Below are 22,347 nucleotides of genomic sequence, written 5' to 3' on the forward strand. Positions count from 1 at the left end.
ATGTTGGTTCACACTGTCTCTTCATATATTTCTGTCTTAGTTCATGCTATCGGATTGACTCTGCATCTCGTAAGAATCCCACATTTTCTCCATTAGCAGCATTGCATTCAGTGCGTTGAAAATCCTTATCATTTATCATTTACTGGTAAAACGGTAAATGTTGAATACAACACTAACTAACCAGTCTCGTGTTAAGGTATGGTCTTGGCCGTGGTTGCATGTTGCGGCTGAATAACTGCCTATGTTCAAGGAGGCTCGAGCTCGTCTGCTGGTTCCCTGTCGGTGTAGACCTTACCCTACCACTGCTACTGGTTTCTTGTAATAAATTTACAGCCGTTTGTAGAAATCTTGCTGCCTCTGATATGTTTGAATTTTGAGAGTCCGACATGATGCTGTTATCCGGGGTTTGCCAAATGGATGCTGATAGACAATTTCGCGGGATTTTACGTTCCTATGAAAGTACACATTTAATGATGACGTAGAAAAACTTGTGCGCCCTCTAGCGTTAATTCAGGTAATGTCTGTTTTTTTGCACGCCATCTAGCGTAAATTCAGTGAATAAATGTTGGTTTTGCATCGGTGATCGTTGGTTTTGCATCGGAGTCTGTTGATTTGACAAACGAGTCTGTTGATTTTATTTTAAGGTGGTCTGTTTTGTATTTCAGTATGTTTTTAAAATTAGTTGTTAGTTTTGCATTAACGTCTTTTTTACCCTTTCCGCCGCCCATACCTGTGACCACCAAAGATCTTAATGTAGAGTTCCCATAAATGGGTGAAAATCTTGAGGTATACACTGTAAAAACTGCGTTTAGAAAATAAACACTTCCATTACATGTTTAGACCTAAACATGTTTAACATTGTGTTTAACAGCTAAACACTTTTGTCTAAACATGTGTTATATCTAAATGCGTTTAGATCTAACACGTGTTTAGATACAAGTGTTTAGAAATTGAACACTTTTCTGTGAAGTACAGAGTTATCTTCCCGGAAATGACGCGCATATATATTTGAACGTTAATTAGAGCGGTTATCGAAACAAAGAAAATACCAACGTAAGCTGAAGAAGATGTATCAAAGGATGTGAATGATAACCGAAGTGATAACCATGAAGAGATTATGAAATGCATTTGAAAGGCAACATTACTACGATAAAAGGTCTGTTTACTATTTTTATTTTACATAAATTGACCGCGATGAGCAATGTAAATAAACATGCAGTTACAATGTAATTGTAGATCAAGATTTCCTTCAGTTATTTTGCATTTCTGAAAGCTAGAAAGGAGTATATATAAAATGTCATTAAAATATCTATATCATCAGTACTATATACATGTATAGTGTTTCATTAAAAGTTGCACAATAATAGCTATCAAATAAATGTAAAATTTCAGTGAGGAGCATACTTTTAGTATAATTTACATGTAAATTTCTTTTTTACAGGATATGGTCAATAATATAAGGCAAAAATACACGTATCAGAGTAACTGGTGTCATCACCAAGTTGTCACATTATTCAGCACTTCTTACATCCTACAAGAAACTGAATTTTGTGAAGTCTACTGTTCGGTAGTTTTGAATACCCCAAAACATTCTTATATAATGGAAATGGATTACTTCCTGACAGTCATGGATGAATAGAAATAATGTATGTGTTGCTATTGAAGGACTTGCTGGAAGTTAATAAATTTGATCAACATTTTGTTACTGACAAGAGGAAAAACTGCTTACTGAGCTGATTAGTACTGAAATTAATTATTATAAATATAAATTAAACATATTTGTATATTTAATTTAAAATTCTTTAGAATAAATCCATGATTGAATGTTCAGTGATGTTATTGTTTCTTTCCAGTAACATGGACACTTTTCAATTTAAAAAGTTTTTCTGTATATGTACATACCAGTGCTTAAATATGCTAATGAATTTCTAGGAAACTTATTTAATATGGTTTTACTTAAAAAATATCGGTTTTCTTTTTGTAGTTTATAATTTAAACTATCGTTTTGGATCCAGTGTTGTGGAACTAAACATGTTAAGCAACTAAACACTTAAAGTTTGATGTGTTTAGAAATGAGACGTGTTTAGGGCTAAACGCGTAAAAAAAGTGAAACAAATTATGTGTTTAGATATAAGTGTTTAGGGAGTAAACATGTTTAGCAACTAAACACATGAAGTCTAAACGTGTTTAGAAATGAGACATGTTTACAGCTAAACGTGTAAAAAAAAGTGAAACAAAATTGGCGTTTAGTTTTGTGTTTAGGATCTAAACACTGTTTTTACAGTGTACTTTTGGCTAAATTTGCTTTTCTGTAAATCAAGAATATTGTATTGATAAGGGTTTTATGCCCCCGTAATCGAAGATTCGGGGCATATAGTTTTTGCACTGTCCGTCCATCTGTCTGTTAAGCTGTTTGTCTCTTGTTCCGCAAAAACTTTGATCTTGCTCATAAGTTTTGATATGTTGGAGCATTTCACATGTGTATTCCTTGTGACAAGACTTTCCTTACCAACATTTTAGACCTCTTGACCGTGATCTTGGAGTTTGACCCACTTCTGCAAAATTTTACCAAACTTTAATCATCGCCATAACTTTTGAACGGTTGAAGCTAGGGCTTTCGAATTCGTATTTCACATGTGTTATTCTTGTGACAAGACCTTACCTTGGGTACCAACAATTTTGATACTTTGACCTTGAAGTTTGTGCTACTTTTGAAATACTTTAACCTTGGTCATAACTTTTGAATAGTTGGTGCCAGGGCTTTCGTATTTCACATGTGTATTTCGGGTGACAAGTCCTTCCCTTGGACATCAACAGTTTTGTCCTTGATGTTGGAGTTTGACCTACTTTTGTAAAATTTTAATCTTGGTATAACTATTGAATGACAGGTTCTGGGGGCTTTCATATTTCACAGGCGTATTCCTTGTGACAAGACCTTTCTTTGGGTACCAACAATTTTGATCTTTTGACTTTGGAGTTTGCCTTGCATTTGAGAAACTTTAACCTCTGCCGTAAGCTGCCATACGGGGGCATCAGTGTTTCACAAACACATCTTGCTTCAGCTTATGACTCTTATATAATTGTTATTTCAATTTTTTCCTTTGATATGATTTTTAAACATATTCATCAGGTACCCTACTTTGTCTAAAATTAACAACAGAATCTAACATATACGTAGACTTCCGTACTGGCAGGTGTAAATATAGCGGAAGGGGGGGGGATTTATTGACAATTATGATTTCATACTGTTTTACAAATCACGTACATTGCAGACCAGCAAAAATAAAATTCTCAAAATTCTCTCTCTCTCTCTCTCTCCAGCAATAAAATGGATGGTTTCTACACATGCTTAGATATTTAATGATCAACATACGAAGTAAACACCCCCACCCCATCCCTGCCTCTCCTCACCACACACACACACATCAATTTGCTTACCAATGTACACATGCACATTGTGCATGCATATCAAGAGCTTTTAATGGACCCATGGTCAATCTTTGATAATTAAAAATATCATTGATTGGATGTATAATACAGACTGATTTATAAATAGACATGTCAATCAAAGTTAATTTTTAATAGTATTCATTAAATTTTAGAAACAGAGTTAAAAAAATATACAATTAAATTTAGTAATATCCGTAAAAGCCGCAACATTTCCCTCATTGTCATGGTTCTGTCTATTTTTTAAAAAAGAGTTAGTCCCAACGAAAAATGTAATAATCTAGTAAATTTTTTTTATAATTTTGCGTTATTACATTCTGCGTTGATCTTGACGCAAAATGTAATAACGCAAAATGTAATAAACCCAGTTTATTACATTTAGCGTTGTTATTACATTTCGCGTTGTAAAGCCAAAAAGAGTCTTATATTGCTTAAATACATGTAAAAACTTTTGATCAACTGTCCACTTGTGAATCCATATTGTTACGATTTGACGTCTACAAGATATTTGGCAATACTAATTAAGGTTTCCCATATTATTTGACTTAACGACAATTCTCTATCCACAGGTTTAGTTTTGTTTATAAAGTACAACATTTGTTTGCATTTCATATTCTAATAACACATGTGGTTTCTATTTTTACTTTAATTTTATTTTAAAATCTTTCATACAACCATAATAACAAGTATCATTATAACATGATTACTGACCAGTACATACAATGCACATGTTCATAACAGTGATATACATTTGGCAAAAACAGGATTGGTGTATAAACAAGACTATCTCAACGAATGTCAACTATTGCACAAATTAACAAGTCAGAGAGAGTGCTGAAAATGCAATCACAAAAGGTGAACCTCAAGTTCTTCGCCATCTTGAACTTCCCTCCATTGGTTTTTCAGAAGGAGCATGAACTTGTTAATGTCTCTAGGACTCTGAACAAGAATTGTGGTTTCTATTTCAGGGGGCGACAGACGACCATTAGAATTATTTTCCAAACTGAAATGGTCCGATGACGTATCCACATTGATTTCATCAGGTTCATCAGAGAATATCAAACTAAGTTTGTGTTCATTGTCTTTGAACATAAGTACTCGCTTCAAATGACTTATTTTCATTGTGTTGGTAACTTTGTACCTGGGAGAGTTTGGAAGTCCTCGTGCAAAATCAGGAATAGGATAGTTAATGACATCTTCCAGGATGAAACAAAGATACTGATTGGTCAAGACCATACTACGGGATTCTACATGATCGACTGATCCTGCATGGTGTTCCTCTGTAGCTAAGTAACCAATCCAATACATCAGAATATCAGCCTTTCGTTTGGCAGTGACTGGCAGTTTGAGATGCTCAGTAATTATATACAAGAGATCAGACATAACATCTTCCCCAGGGTAGATGAACTGAACTTTACTGGGGTGTACATATTCCATTCCATCAACAACTGTTTTAGTCCTCCTTTCAAAGGCCCTGTAGAAATCCTGCTCTAAGTCAGATGAACTCTTGTCCAACATGGGTGAAGATGTGAATATTGAAAGCATCGTAGTTAGTTGATTTAGAAACTTTTCTGTTACTGCACTATCACGGGTTACTAAAGTATTTACTGTGTGCCTGTCATGACCAGTAAGTCGTACACACTGATCAAACAACCCAACATTGACCTGATGGAGGTCTGAGTACTTCAAAATGTGGTACGGTCGGATGATTGTACCTCGCTGACTGTTGTGAATGATTCCTGAAGTATGGTGGTGGTCCATCTGAACAGGTTGCTGACCTAAGACAATGGAATCAGATTTGTGGCGAGTGTGGGTCATCCATGACTGTCTCTCTTTCATGGGAGACTTGACCAACTGGTTGGACACAAAATACACAGCTTTGGTGCTAAGCATCACACAGGAAATGATTTCGGAATGAGGACGATCATAGGGAATTACGACAGACCAAAGTACGAAGTGAAGTTGTTCGTAATCCACCCCAATCATTGCAATGTCAGAATGGAAATACTGCACAAGTTCTTTCCCAGTCATATTTCTCAGAGCTTTCAATTTAGATGGCATCTTCTTTGCTAGAGAGTATTTCTGGATGGTTTTGGTCAGCTGCTCACAGAGTTCATCTGTAAGATAATCTATTTCAGGTACTTCTTCCTTTGCTGGTGAGACTTTAAGTGTAACCCCAGACACAGTAGCCGCACGACTTTTGCAAGATTGCTCCTCAGTCTCTGCCATTGTTCCAGCAAGAAATTCTTGTTCTACGGCATCTGGTGTGATTTCCTCTCTTAAACTGTCATCTTCTTTTTCCACCAAGGCGTCATTCTGAGGTTCCTTTTGGGAAGGAACAGCAAGCTGTGTTGAGCTTGTATTGTCAAGGCTGTCAGAAGACTCATTTCCCCCTTCTGGTTCCTCTCTTATAGTTGGTGACAACCTATGTGCATGCTCAGCTCTCAAATTGGTCAATCGATCCAAAAATCCATCCCTGGCTTTGGTTGAATAGAAGTAGAGATGCAAACCAACTGGACCCACTAATTCATGGAATATAATGGACAAACCATATTTTTCAAATTGTATAGGGGCAGTATCCATAGCAGATGTTTTCTTGGATCTGGAGGAAAGCTTAAGTTTCACATTCAATTTAATGTCACTCATTTTGGCTGTTATGGAATGATGTTGAAGGAATGTAAAGTTAGGATTTTTTATGTCTTCTAGCACACTTAGGAAAGAAGGCCTTGGCCAGAAAAGGCAGTCTATGTGGACAAGGTAAACTTTGTTCTCTGACAATATCAGGAGACTTGGTTGCTCTACCCCTGCAATGGTGATATACATTCCATAAGCTATTCGTCCTGTGCAAAGTCCCTCCAAATCTTCTAAAGAAAATATATGGGAGGCTAAGTCAGAGTTTTGTGAACAGTTTAAGAGATTGAGAGGCCCCAGGTCCCCATCGCTGTAAGCTGATGTGATGCTGTCGGAGAACGACTTCCCATCATCAGAGTCTGCCACTATCAGTACAAATGTACCACTAGCTCCAACAAAAGACTCCTCCAGTCTGATATAGCTGTAGCATGGACCAATCACTATCTCCTGTACATTACAAAGGGGTAATATATAAAAGGTCTCAATGTCTGGCACATCAGGGTACCCACTTTCTCCTGGCTTCAGTCGTAAGATGAAGATTCTCCTCTGAGACAGAACAGCACAGCAAGGAACCAATGACTCTTGTCTGGTGAACTGAATGACACCACACCAAAGAACATTCAGAACTTGTTCCACAATAGCACCAGGTTCAGCATCTTTGCCAAAAAGTCTTTGCTGTATCCAGGCCATGAATTCTTGATCTTGTTGAGTGGGTAGTGAGCTGATGGCTATTGTGGGGGGGTTAGAAAAGTCATCTTGGGACAACGTCCGGTATCGGGGCCGTTGTTCCCTACAACAAAAGTACACAGTAGATGTTATATCATACAAAAGTCAATCATTGTAAACAAAATCATCTTTCATTCATTGAAAGTCTTTTTGAGAAGTTCCATTTTAATTCCATTTTCAGAAGTTAAATTTCATTCTTAATGACATTCAGTGCAAAATGATTAAAGTGCAAACCAGTACAATATATATATACAGATGATTACTGATGAAGCTATTCAAATCACAAGCAACACAGCAAATTCAGCTCACTTTTGTAAATAATATGCTTTTCAGAAAAAAAAACTTCAGAATAAAATTTTGTATTTTGAGATTTCAACATTCTTCAAAATGGAAAGTCTAAGGAAGGTAAGAAAAAAATTGCTGAAGGGATAAAAGATAGAAACTAAGACCAACCCCGTATGGTTCCCTTCACTTCCTGATAAACTGGATCTACTGGAATGGCGGCTAGGATCCTTTACCAAAAATAAAATTATACACATTTCAGCTTGTGGAAAGGGGCACCTGTATTATCGTCATAGAAACACAATGTAGGAAATAAACATTTCGGAAATTATGAACAATCAAGAGCATTGATTTTGAAAAAAATTTGGGGGGTCCAAAAAAAATGAAAAAGGGAATGTGATTTGTACTACATAATTATTCAGTCCTACAAAAAGTTTTACTTAGAATCTTTTTTTAATTCATTTTTTTATTTAAGCTTGAAACCTCACCTCATTATATTCCATTTATTATTAGGGATGTCAAAATATGTATTTTCCTTAGTCGATCATTCGATTGCGTTATTCGAACGATAGTCGAATATTCGGAACATTTTATGAAAATAAAATTTCATTTCATACTTCATTGATTTAACTTAAATCTATTTAAAAAGTAACATCAAAATTAATGCAACGTAACGCGTGGATAGCATGATTCTATGAAATAAATTTAGAAACCTAATTCTCCAAAATTTATTATTTCCCCGTAAATAGAATTTACAAATCGGCCCGTACATGCAGTCATTTTTTACTTAGTAAGCATTAAAAATTTCCAGCCTATATTTTTTAAAGCTTATTATGAAATAAAATGGGGGGGGGGGGGGCTATCAAAATGTCCTCAAACAGTTTAAAATGTAAGCGCATTGTTTTAATAATTATCGATGTATCAATTCCATTCAATTCTTTATTTTCCTTATGCCATATAGCACATCAGACAGTATGATACAATGAATATAAGCAAAATGTACAGTAATGCATGCTTATTTCAGTACACTTGCTATATTGTATATATACTTATAGACACATACATATATAGAACTACTCAAATCTTTCTGTTATCATCTTCGCTAGCCAAGGGTTTCTGATATGCTACTCTCCGCTTATGAGGAGAGCAGCGTATCAGAAACCCTTGGCCAGCGAAGATGTTCTGTTATATATATTAAATATTTACATACTGTACATACTATATGCTACAAACAGTTCAGTAGTTCTAATTTTCGTTGTGAAGCGCTGAACAAAAATCTTCCCAATTTAGACATTTCTTTGACATTTTGAACACTTAACAATTGTATTAGTTTAAAGACTCCAGGTTTTTTAACATAATACTGTTTGATATATTGTATTCTGAGATCATGAAATACAGGACATTTTAATATAAAATGGAATTCATCTTCTACATCATTCAAGTCACATAATAAACATATTCTGTTATTTCTATTTTCATTTACATATCGATGTATCAAAACAGGTTTATTCCTTGCATTTGAGCAAACTTAAAATAACAAAAGATAATTGGTACATGGTATAAGATCAAGTCCAATTAATAATTTTACAAACAAAGCCCATTATATTGGTTGGTAATTTATTACAAAAACAACACAGGCAGTTAATGACAATTAATTCTTGCAGTAGTGAAGCACTTATAATTGCTGTACTTTCTATACGTACATGGAAAATCTACTTTTTTTTGTTGAGGAAAATTATCGACTGTCTATGAGAAAAGACTGTTTCTCATTTTTTTTATGAGAATTCCATCTCATCTATTACTCATTTATTGCATTTATTTAGTTAAAATAATATTCGAATGTCGTTTTATTATTCGATCGTTGGTCCATTCGACTGATAGTCGAATAGTCGACTATTCGTTGACATCCCTATTTATTATCCAAGTGAGAGTTTTGTAATTGTGAGTTCTAGGAAGATTAAGATTAGACTTTAAAGGAAGGAGAAGAAATGTTAATGTGCTTAAGATTAGAACTTTATCATATCTAGCAGGACATGCATTGAATTTTAAGAATTTCTGCATACAATTCCTTAAGTAAGAAGCAGGCATATGGAAAAACCCCTGAGAAATGAGAAAGCTTCATACTGCACAATGCTTGATGAATAGTATGGTTTATATGATTTTCAAAATACAAGAATATCCTTACCTTGACTTGACTAGCATCAGATCCAGTACGTGATGAGTTGGGAGAATCCACATCTGAAACACTGGGTGTGGCATTGAAAGATCCATGTGTGCTCCAGCCTAACTCTAAAACAAAATGGAAAAGCAGAGAATTAACAGATACTGAAACTCATCAGTAGCTTAATTTGCCAAGAAATACATTTTTTTTAACAAATTCCATTCACAATATTATACATGTAAGTTTAAGTCCTTAAAAAATCAAATGTATAATTTATCATTATTTTTTATTTACTGAAATTAAAAGAATCAATTCAAAATTCAAAGAATTGTGGTTCCCCGCTTTCAATGTCATACTGGATGCCATTATTTATGGCATATAGTAACTGTCTTCGTCAAACTTCAAGGTCAAAGTCAAGGATATTATATTTGAAAAGGTCTTGCCACAGGTAATATACATGTCAAATATGAAAGTCTTACCTCTTCTTAATCAAAATTTATAAAGAAAAAATTAATTTTTTTTGAAAAGAAGGTCAAACTTCAAGTTCAAAAACCATAGTGCATTTGGAAAGGTCTTGTCACAGGTAATACACTTGTATAATAAGAAAACCCTACCTTTTCTCGATCAAATTTTATAACCAATTTAAGGTTATGTTAAAATTTTTGAAAAGTAGGTCAAACTTCAGGGTCAAGGTCACAGGGTCAATAATCATAGGATATTTGGAAAGTACTTGTCACAGGTAATGTACATGTCAAATATGATAGCCCTATCTCTTCTTAATCAAAAGTTATAACCAAAGATTAAATTTTTGAAAAGTAAGTAAAAATTCAAGGTCAAGGGGTCAAAAGTCATAGTATATTTACAAAGGTCTTGTCAAAGGTAATATACATGTGTAATATGAAAGCCCAATCCTTTCTCATTCAAAAGTTATGACCAATTTAAAGTTATGTTAAAATTTTTAAAAAGTAGGTCAAACTTCAAGGTCAAAGGTCAAGGGGTCAAAAATCAAAGTATATTTAGAGAGGTCTTGTCACAGGTAATGTACAGGTATAATATGAAAGCCCCATCTCTTCTCCTTCAAAAGCTATGTCCAAGGTTAAAGTTCTTGTGACAGACAGACTGACAGACAGATTGATAGACGAATGAGATTTATTGTCCCCTCGCTTTCGCGAAAGCAGGGGATAAAAAAATTACATGAAGACATTTATCATAAGAGTGTCCTTTAACATAGAACAGCTCTTTACCTGGTGTAGCTGGAAGCTTTTCTTCAGTACCAGACAGACTGGATTGTCTAGAACCACTGGACTGCAGTTCACTTGCTGACAGCTGTTGAAAGAATTTCAACATATTTTTATTTTTGTTTCTGCATTTACCCAACTTCTAATTTTTATTTTATTTGTCAATGAAGAATTTCCTAGAGTCTAATTTTTCTGAGAGAAGTGAAGACATTCTATACCTTCCTGTTGGTGCCTATTTTAACCTTGTTTTCTTTAGACTTCCTGATGGCCTGTAGTACTGCCACCGTGTCCAGTTCCTTCTGTGTTGGCTTCATGTCGTCTAATCTTACCTGAAGGTGAAATAAAAGTAAAAGCATTGTACAAAATATTGGGGAAATAATTGTTTGTTGCTGACCTTTTTAGTCCACTGCATTGGAGCTATATATGTAAAAGCTAACTACTAGCATTCATTCTGTTCAACATATACAGTGAATACTTAGTAAGAGACTAAAAATGCATGTATATTGTACAAAGAATTTCATTTCATAAAGGACAAAGTCATACCTCTACTATCAACATTTGTTACAAATACATCCCACTGTGTAAAAGCTTGTTACAAATATACATTATCATATTTGGATGCTTGATCTATCCTGTTTTTACATCTTGTTTAACTTCAATAAAAAAGAATAAAAATGAGGGATTAATAAGTCTTTTTTCTGAAGGTTTATCACCTCTAAGACTCTGTCCCCACATTGTTCTAGGATCTTGGTTCTGTAGTCCAGGACATGGTTCACTGGGTTTCCTTGAAGATAAAGATTCTCGATACAAGGGAGACAACACACATACTGTACCTCAGTCACCTTAAACACAAAGTACACAAAATTGTCACCAAACATTAAGATGTGTCATAATAACAGGATGTTCTTAACATGGCTTCCCAAATTTTTGTTTACAAAAAAATGTCACTAGTTTACATTACTATGAATAATTCAGTTTCCCACCCACCCCCTTTTTTGTCACAAAATGCATAATGTTCATCCTTCATTCTTTTCGCTTGCACTTGTCAATGAATACATACATGTAAATAAAAACCAAATCACCTGTGACAGCTTGTTATTCCTTACGTCCAATGTTTCCAAGGAGTAAAGTTTGGACAAACCTAATTAAAGATGAACAGTGAAGCAAGGTAAACATTAACGTAACATGTCCACAGCAACCACTGTCTACTTATGAAAAAATACACTGCAGAATATGGACCAATAAAATACTCATACACTCAATATCACTGCATTGACATTATTTTGTTTTCTTTTAAATGTTATAAATCAATTTTGTTTTGTTTTTTTAATCATCTTATGTTTTCAGTCTTTTTCAAAGCCACAAAACGTCATGATTTTTTTTTAAAGAAAAATACTTTCTGTATGTTTAAAAAAAAATATTCTGTTGCTATCAAAAATATTGATTCTATCTTCAAATAAGTTCAAGACCTTTGAGGCTCTCGAGTTTGTTCCCAGAGAGGTTGAGTATTTTGAGATTTCCTATCTTGGTGTGAAGTGAGTCAAACTCCTTGATCTCATTGTTTGAGAGGTCGAGCTGAGTGAGCTGACTGAGCCAATTCAGATGCTGGACACCGCTCAATCTGTTGTGACTCAAGTCCAACACCTCCACACGAGGGATCAGTTGCTGAAAGTAGAGTCAAATCTGGCTAAAAAGTACCGTCAAAACTGGCTAAAATGTACAGTCAAATCTGGCTAAAAAGTACAGTCAAATCTGGCTAAAAAGTACAGTCAAATCTGGCTAAAAGTACAGCCAAATCTGGCTAAAAAAGTACAGTCAAATCTGGCTAAAAAGTACAGTCAAAAATGGCTTAAAAGTACAGTCAAAAATGGCTTTAGCCAATCACCAAAAAGAGCTAAGGTTAGACTGCTCTATTACATCAATATCTTAAACTGATAATATCCAGTTAACATTATTTCTATTAATGGGAAAAAAATAGAACTTAATTAATTTTCTAAAAGATGGCTAAAAGGAAATGAAACGTGACAGATAAGTCAATTTTCATGAATTGAGTTCACCAGTTTATTTATATATTATCAATTTATTTTCTTCATAACCTGCTCTTAATAGACAAATCCAAAGTAAAACATGTTTATAGCTGACAAGTGTACTGCAACTTCACGCTGACAACCCCAAAAATATTATTCATCCCGTACCAGAAAATTAATGAGTTACTGATATAATTGGATAATATTGCAATTCATTGCACTGTTCTCCATTTTTCTTAATGTTTAAGTAAACTGGATAGACATGTATTTTATACATTGCTGTTAAAACAAAATACCCTATCTTGTTTCTGAATATTTATTAATAGAGATTGTTTGTTGTTCATTGGTTACATAGTTCACAGCTGAATTAGAAGTCATATTTATTTGCATTGCCAATGTGTTTACATGTATGTGTAAGTTTGGTGAAGACAGTCAACAGATGATAACTTTTGTCATTACTGGGTAAATATTTATAAATCCCAGAATACAAGGGTTGTCCATAAAGATCAGAAACAAATGTTAGAATTTTCTTAATAATGAATGGCAAATGTGTACAATATTATTTTGATATAGACCATGAATTAGAAAATGTATAACAGTTAAAACAATACACACTATTTTATGAAAGATTACGATGTACATGTATACAGATTGCACATGTATATGCAAGCCGCAAGGCCCAGTCTGACGTTAAGCTAGTTTCATGATAACATCAAATATAAGCATTTTGAATTTTTATCACTTATTCATTGACACATGGTATTTTTCTTTATTATACCACACTGCTAAATGTCTGCGATAATATTAACATATAGACCATAACACAATAAACTTTTAAAATTCAAAACAATTTTCAATAATTTACGAGCATTATCAATATAAACACTTCATATACACAGGCTGCACAATCCAGTCATATGTTGCGCTAGATTTATAACAACATCATGAAAAGGGACATCCTATTTCATCATATATCAATAGATTTCCACTTCTTGTACTGTCTCTCAAATTGTACACACCGTTCAAAAATCATATAAATCAATTTCAAGTCATTGAATGAACTAAATATATTCCAATAAAAAATAATTTTAATCGGAAAACTTTATTTCAAAGTTTCTGACATTTTATCCCTGGGCCATGCGCACTATCTGTAACCTTTAAATACTGTGATTACAAAAATACAAGTTAAAATAACCAAAACCAAAGTATCCTGACTTGGATTTTCATAACAAATATTTTGGAATACAATAAGTATATCTATGACCATTCAGTTTGACAATAACGTCATTGTCTACAAACTTTTTGAACAACCCTCGTATTGGCAATATATCCCACATCCATAGTATAAGGGCTCAACTTTCACAGACTTACCACACTGTCATCAATCTCCCTGAGGGAGTTACGGCTGAAGTCAGCCTCCACCAGATTGTCCCAGTGGGTGACCAGCACTGTCCCATCCTCCGCCTTCCACTGCTTCAAGCCATTTAGCACCAAGTCCTAGGAAAACATTCACAACAACATTTGTGATTTAATGTTGTCTACTTGTATAAAATAAGCCAATATTTGTAAAATGAAATCTTGCAGGATTGAATTTTTGCATTTGAGCCACACAAACATACATTACTTATCCTTCAGTAACAAAAAAACAACGACACACAAGTGTTCTGCCCTACATGAAAATGAACTCTTCCAGATACTGAACATTTTTCTAAGAGCAACAAACACATTGTTTACATTGGTTTCTTTTAAAAATCAAGAGTATACAATGACTTTTTGTTCCAAATACCCGATGACCTACTGACCTTTGTGTACTTACCCTTATGTAGGTCAGACCCTGTTGTATACTGACTTTTTCCAGTGTCTCCTTTATTGTTTCTATTCCCAGTATATTACTGACATGACAACATTCTGTCTGTAAATCAAATTCACATTCCATTCAGCCTCACACAAATCATAAACATAGTCTCTATAAAGTAATATATTATATCAAAGTATGTGTATGTGTGACGAAAAACTGCTTTTTTGTCCAATTATTTCAAAACTGTACTGTAAGTCCTTATGTTAAAATCTCTTGACATCCAATACTTATTATCATTAGGGGGAATCCATTATTAAAGGACCTACTATCACGCTATTAATTACATTGGTGCCTTGTTAATCAGAACAGCTATATCCCGAGCAAAAGCATGTATAAATAAAGCATCCCTATAAATGAATTACTTCTATAGATTACCATGGGATCACTGGATATCATATATATTTTAAAATCTTTAAGATTCTACGGATCCATTTGTTGTTAAATAAAGTCCCTTATACATGTATGTACCATACCTCAAGACATTGTAAGGATTTGAACAGAGAGAGGTCAAACTTTAGTTGTGTCATGTCAATGTTACTGGTTCCTACCCGCTCACGGCTACCAGCTACCTGTAATAAATATCACACAAGATTAATAAAACCAATTACGCACAGTGAAGCCACATTTGTCAGGATGGCAATAATCTGATTCTTCTCCTTCTGGACAAAATTCTTTATTACATTTTCAACAGTGAAGAAATACTGTATTTTATTTATTGAATAAAAGTGATATCTTGTCACAGTGTGAAAGGATATAAAAATGATAATCTGTCACAGTGTGAGAAAATATCATATGTGCGGCAAAATTCTTAATTTTCCTTCCCCTAATAAACCATCCTGACAAAGACTACGAGGGGTTATCAAAAAGTTCGTGGACTAGCGCCATAAAATTAAAACCGCTTTAGGTACATCAATGAATTTTTACACATTTAGTTAGCATCATCTTTTCTATCTATAGGATAAACCATAAATCATAAGTTTTATTTTTTAATAAATTGTTAATGTTTTTGTAAGCAATTGTATGTCCAGGCGGCGCAACCTCAAATATGACGTTTTTTTCTACTTGAGTGTAACTGAAAAAAAAACTCTTTTAATACGAGCATTTGTCCTCAAAAAATCCCGTTAATTCAGATATTTGGTACGACGCAATTGTTCCGTAAAATTTGCAATTTTTACCCCATTCTGTAAGTTCTATGAAATTTTATCGTAAGTTTTATATGGAGTGTCCAAACAATTAAGGGCTTGAAAATGACGTCAAAAAGGGGGAGGGGTTTCTTTTTCCTACATTCTACATTGTTTTGCACCTGGAAAAACTGGTATAGACCTAGGGAATGTTTAAACAGGCTACAGAAAAATAAAATGCATCCAAAGTACTCGTTTTAAATACCCAAAAAGATTCAGAGAGATGAAAGATGCACAGTTAATGTCGATTTGTAGTTATTGTGTCAAAAGTCAGTCACGTCGAAAAGTGACGTTGATCATGTGTGGTAGAAAATGAACTCCAACAAGCGAAGTATTCTGGCATAATCAAGTTCGGATCTTTCCCTATGTATAGATCCATTTACTATATTATATGCATTGAAAGCAGCTGTTCATGACATTGTAAAGTCATATAAACAAGACGGGATTAAGTCTTACTTATTACTCCAGGTAATTTCATCAAGATAAGTGTATGAAGTAGATAGAGCGGTCATTGAGAAACAATGACGTTGTCGGACGTCATGAAACAAAACGGCGACAGCGCCGGGTGATCATATAATGTCTTTTTTATTTTAGAATAATTTGGCAAATTATCAATATATCGAGCTAAAATTTTCAACATTTCTTAAACTTTTGTTGATTTATGTTCCCTATAAATTTTGTAAGCACAGACTACATAGTATTAATTTTATCGAATCAGTCCACAAACTTTTTGATAACCCCTCGTATACTGCCAAAGTTTCTTAAGGACGACGGACCTAATTCAAAATTTCGCACCACTGCACAGAAATCCGCGCATATGCCTTGAATCAAACTGACTTAATTATGTATTGCAAAAGATAAAAAATATTCATTTTTAATTCATTTAAAGATATTCAAACTCAAAAATATTGTAAATATTTCGATTTATATTCATTTGTTGATTTTATAAATAAATGATTTATTTGGCCAAGGTATCTTTATTGAAAATTTCCCCCAAAATGTGCCCTACACCTGAGTTTGACATACCCCCCTGAAAAATCTAAGCCCATGACCTGCGCGGCATTTATTTTTTGGCATAATTTGCTGGTAAATTGTCTTGTTAACATTGTCCTTTAAGTTTAATATGAATAAAAATTCTATTGCAGAATTTTTTCAATGATCACTCTTATACCCTACACTGGCATTTCCCCATTACTTCCTATAGTAATTATCGATTTCCATCGCCAATTTTTGAAACGCTCCCCATTAAAAATCTACATCAATGACCATATGATTTTTTTATTGATTAAAGTCACTTTACCTCATATTAAAATTTGAATAAAAAATCTACTGCAGAAATGAATTAGGTCCGTCATCGTTAAAATAACTTGTTAAAAATCTATGTTTACAATGTTTTCTATCTTGCAATCACTTAGCTATGACGTCTCAACTGCTCAACTATGACTTCACAGCCTATAACACTGTGTTACAAAAAGACAGAGGCAAAGGGAAAATCGAAGAAAATGTAATAAACAGAAAATTCAATGTTTTGTTGTTGAATATGGAATTTATTTCACTCGTGAGACAGGATTTTTTTTATATATATTCACTCGTGCTTCACACTCTTAAAAATAACGAAAAATCCTGTCTCTTTTGTGAAATAAATTCCATATTCAACTACAAAACATTGAATATCCTTTATATATTCAATTCATGCATACCAAATATGTTTCAGTAATCCAGATGACTGGGAACACAAGGGTCTGGATTAATGAGCTTGACTGTAATCCCTATTTGCAATGAATTAATCCGTAATGATTGCATAAAATTAACTTGAAAAAATATGAATACAAAAACTATCTTCATTTTTTTTTAGTATTTATATTTTTAAATATTTTTTTCTGCTTAATGCTACTGGTAATGCTACGGACTATTGGTAGGTGATAGCTAGTCCATCCACAAAGATAAGGTACGGACCTCAGACCTCCATATTTTTAAACCTCTGTGGCTATGAGTCAAGCATGAACACTTTTTCTTAGAAAAAAAATTCTGTAAAACTTCCTAACACAGGTATATGTGTATCCACAAAGCAAATTTTGTTTAGTAAATGAAAATAAATGTGCTACATTTAATACAATGCCTACCTTCAAGCACTTAACTCTTGTGATAAAATCCAGAATATGTCCAATGTCTTTTTTCACATCACCACTCTCTAAAATTGATAAAAATAAATGTTGTTAAAGTAGTAAGAACCTTCCTAGAAATGTATTATTAAGATAACAGATTACAGTGGTACATGTAACTAACTATGTGATTGAAATTAATGCTTTTCCAGTAGCTTTCAAAAATGACATTACAACCAAAAAATTGACTGAATAACTACACTGTATCTGCACATAAATGGGTCATGACTTTGTATTTTAATTAATTCCTATTTTTATTTACAGTAATACAGTGACCTACTTTTCCAATTTCAAGAAAGTAAGAAAATGATAGATCACATTTTACAAAAAATTATCTTAAAATTGAATAAAATTCTGTTGGAATTGCACATTCAAGGTCAGGAGATGACAGGTCTGTGAGAATCATCTGTAACTAATCAGGTCAACTATATAAAGGCATCAACATGATCATGATCAATGTGTGAATCATTCAAATTTCTCTCAACTGGTGAAGGAGAAACTAAAATCATGCTGTCCTGTCAAATCAGTATTATTTCAGTATTGATTTACATCAGTTAGATAAGAAATATACAGAAGCAAAGATTTACTAATGTATTTATCACAAAAACAGATTTTTAATCATAAAGCTGTTTTTTTTGTTCTGTTTTTTGGGGTTTTTTTTACCAAGATCAGATGTTCAGATAAAAAAAAAATTATTTCAGATCTGTTTCCCAGACACTCATTTCCTAAAAAAACGTTGTTCCCTTCTCATCTTCACCTGCAGGTGGATGAAAATTTTTAGCAGGACAGTGTATTTCTTGTAATTTGTCTTTAAGAAAATACATTGTATATCATACACATGCAATTTTAGCAGGATGAAGTTAAATGTACCAGCCTCAAAGCACAACAGCATCACAATATAACTTATCTGTTTTGAACACAAAGCAAATTTACAGTCACTGTGATGTACTTAACAAATTTTTGTTTATAACAGATATTGTGTATAGATCCAATGCAAACTCTGCACTGAAAATACTAATAAAGACCACAGCCCTATGTACTGGTGCCTGCCCCCAATGAACAATGTGTACTTTTGAGGACGTCATCTAGTATATGTACATTCTTTTTATATACCCGACTTCAATTCCATTCTTCAGTTACATATTTTCTTTCAATGAGCTACACATATTCAAAATGACAGCTTTGGTGGTAAATATGGTGGGGGATTCTAATGTGCTTCATATATGATTAGAAATCTTGTGTTCAGTGAATATCTCATATACATGTAATTCAGAACAGAGTACGAGTGCTGAATAAATTCAACATACCTTCTACATTAATCAACCACAACCCATGCATATGAAAGAAAATATAAAAAATAATAAATAACATAGGACTGTACTAAATAAAATAATATGAACACTTTAAAACTCACTTAATAACATTCATGCTTGCAATATAAATAAGAGGTGTACTTATTCACTGAAAGATTTTTTTTTAGCTTGCTGATGATGAAAATTACAAAAGTGATTTAATGACTACAATTAATTATGTGCAACATTAAATTATATTTTTAAGCAGTCAGCATATATACTACATTGTTATCAAAATAAACAAAGAAATAGAGTTCCAGATAGAATGGTGTCCATTTCTATTCTTTTCCCCATGTTTACATGTATATGAAGAAATTACAAGAATTAAAAATTTTAATAAATGACCTCTGGAACTCTATTGAGCTATGTGGATTATAAAGCATGGTATTTTCTGTGAACACAACAAACAGCTTACCACAGGTGGGCTCTGGGAGTTTGAGTCTCTCTGTCAGGGAGTACATCTGAAGGGGGGTCACCAAGTAGGGGTCCCGTGACTGTAGAAGGATGTCACCTATTCATCATATGACCTCATTAGTAATGCACAAATACAGTAAAACCTCGTTATCTCGATCTCGATGGGACCAAGGAAAAATTTAGAGATATTTGAGGATTCGAGATATTGAAGATAAAATACTTTAAGAATGAGTAGTTGGGACTTCCAAATCACTTCGACATATCCATGGTGTTCCAGATATCAGTGTTCAAGATACTGAAGTTCATCTGTATAGCCAAAAGGCCAACAGTGTATCGAACATTTAAAACATTTTTTATTTCTCATGATAGAATATGTATTTACATCTCTAAATGTACCCCCATGCATTATTTGTCTTATTCAAAACAAACTGATAAGTTTGACGGAAATTAAACCAAAAAGAATTATGTTGTATACATGACTTAAAGATATAGTTAGTGAAATTCACCTCTGTTGTATAACTCCTCTGCCATGCACTGTGTGATGCCATGAATTTCCTGAAATTATAAAATAATTCTTAAAACAAATTGAATTCATTTTACAATCTCTTTAAAAATGGAACTTTCACATTTTTTTTTATTTGGTAATGTGATGTTTCAATAATGTAATATAACTATCTGTACATGTAATTTACCATCACATATATGACAAAAGCTGTGAATAGGTTGAATTAAATATGGAGAGAAAAAAAATTGTCCATAAATATACAGAATCATCTTACATATTTGTCGAATTGTAAGAAGATGGCCAGGGCAGATGGGACTTTATGAGCTAGGTAGTACAGCATGGTCTGAAGATAAGCCTCCAAGTCTGCCTGTCGCTTCTTTATAAATGATTCACTCTGGTTCCCAAACATTTTCTTTGGTGGTAGCAGACACTTGTCCACTTTACAGGAATATACAAGCTAAAAGCACATTATACAAAATATTAAGGACTCATCGGCACCTAGAAATTCTATTTTGACAAAATAATGACATCATAAATAGTTTAGAACTAGTGTGTGGTCTACCTGATCATGTAAGTCGTGAAAGTCATTGTAACGATGCTTGACTCTCCAGACGTAGTGTCCAACAGCAACTTCTATGATGTATGTCTGAAAAAATAATATGTGTGTACACTTATCAAACATCAATTAAATTCCTGTTACCATTTTGTATGATGATTAGCTGGTAGAGCACCTGACAAGTGATGCAGGTCTCTCAGGTCTCCATTCCCAACCCAGCCAAATATTTTCTCCAAGACTGATATCCACTGCCAAAACCATTACATTCCTCTCTTCTTAATATGTTTTAATTCCCCATCAAAGACACAACCCAAGTTCTTTAGCCCCTCTAAGGACTTTTACCTGCAAGACTATGGATGGTAAAAGGTACCAAATTATGTAACAGGAAAGGAGAAAATGTATGACTGGACAGGGAATTGAACCTGGAACCCCTGCATCACTAAACTGCAGGTGCTCTAACCACTGAGCTATACCCAGGTCTATATTCACGGCCAAAACCATTACAGCTCATTTAAGTCTTCATTAAAGGTGAATGTTGATTTAGTTGACATATTTTATATTTTTAGTAAAGCCACGATCAACAGTTTTAGTAAAAAATATATTGCATCAGGAGATTGATCAAACACAAATTTGGTAGGAAAAAAATTCCACTCAGCTGTATGATGCCACTGAGTTGGTCTGGCTACGGGGAAACAAACATAACTGTTTTAGGCTTTCTTATATTACCTTGTGGGCATGATGATTGAAGAAAAGTTCAAATTAAGTTTAACAAAGGAGACCAGGAATCATATTTAATCCCTCAGGGTCCTACTTTTGTCTTTTTCCCTCTGCAAAACTAAGTCCTAAATCTTGAAAAAAAAAAATCCTTCAAACCCAACCCAAAATTTTGGGAAAATATTGGTTTCCATGGGATCAAAATTACACCACTGTACACCAAACAAGTAAATTTGTTTTCAGTAAATGTATTAAAATTAGCAGATAAGTGTCTGAAACTTGTTACTGTTGATTAATAGGCCCATAACTATTCTGGCGATGCAGGTAGTCCTCAGAAGTATTTTCGCTTTGACTATTCGAATTTTTTTTTACTGTCAACTATAAATTTCAGAAATCTGTGGATACTTTGCCATATCATTTCTTTTATATCATTAATTATCTCAAATGATTTGGAGTTTCGATCATATCCAAGTTAAAATCATAAATTCCAATCCCAGGACTAGCTGGACTAGCTAACAGGCTAACGATAGACACTTGACAGATCTCAATGGGCCTTTTCTTTTCTCACCGTGAATTTTTCATTAGTTTCAGCTCCAACAATTCTAATGGTTCTTGTAGCACTAAAATTGTCTACATCTTTTCCGAAGTGTGCCATTCTGAATTCTTAATTCTCAGCTATCCATTTAGGGGTTTTCCACCTTCCGTTTTCATCTTTTTTGGTTCGCCATGTTTGTGTGGAAGAGTTAACGTTCTTGAAAGCGGTGACTTGCCAATTTCTCCACCAAACAATTGGCACGTTAGACACATTACATTACTGTATTCGTAATGGGTTTTTTTTTTTTTTTTTTTTGGGGGGGGGGGGGGGAGGGGATGGTTTGTTCTACGTGTATTTTGTTTTGTTTGTTTGTTTTTTTTATTTCTGTTCTTTTTTTAAATAGATATTGAAGTCTTCAATAAGAGAACGTACATGTATATATGTGCCATTTTAATTCTACAGATAAAAAAATCAAGAAATATTTTAATAGATAAATTAAATAAATAATTTTAAAAATATTTCAAAATCATTCCTACATGTAAATACAGAGACATATAC

At 33.6% G+C, this 22,347-nt stretch overlaps 1 protein-coding gene across 1 annotated transcript; it reads right to left on the reverse strand.

Annotated features, from left to right (window-relative positions):
• Positions 1-4,102: 4,102 nt before the first annotated feature.
• On the reverse strand, positions 4,103-21,983 carry LOC133195587 (nischarin-like). The gene is made up of 17 exons (XM_061331469.1): positions 21,823-21,983; positions 20,547-20,630; positions 20,259-20,441; positions 19,986-20,034; positions 19,481-19,576; positions 17,675-17,742; positions 14,844-14,939; positions 14,329-14,424; positions 13,884-14,009; positions 11,955-12,150; positions 11,568-11,626; positions 11,199-11,327; positions 10,704-10,814; positions 10,492-10,573; positions 9,272-9,375; positions 7,258-7,316; positions 4,103-6,868 (listed from the first exon to the last, which is right to left on the reverse strand). The coding sequence occupies exons 1-17, from the start codon at positions 21,907-21,909 to the stop codon at positions 4,294-4,296; spliced, it is 4,200 nt and encodes a 1,399-aa protein (XP_061187453.1). The 5' UTR covers positions 21,910-21,983; the 3' UTR covers positions 4,103-4,293.
• Positions 21,984-22,347: the final 364 nt, after the last annotated feature.

The sequence above is a fragment of the Saccostrea echinata genome, unplaced genomic scaffold (genome assembly GCF_033153115.1).
Source record: "Saccostrea echinata isolate AGI-Se365-2 ecotype Australia unplaced genomic scaffold, CSIRO_AGI_Sech_v1 ptg000029l, whole genome shotgun sequence".
Lineage (NCBI taxonomy): Eukaryota > Metazoa > Mollusca > Bivalvia > Ostreida > Ostreidae > Saccostrea > Saccostrea echinata.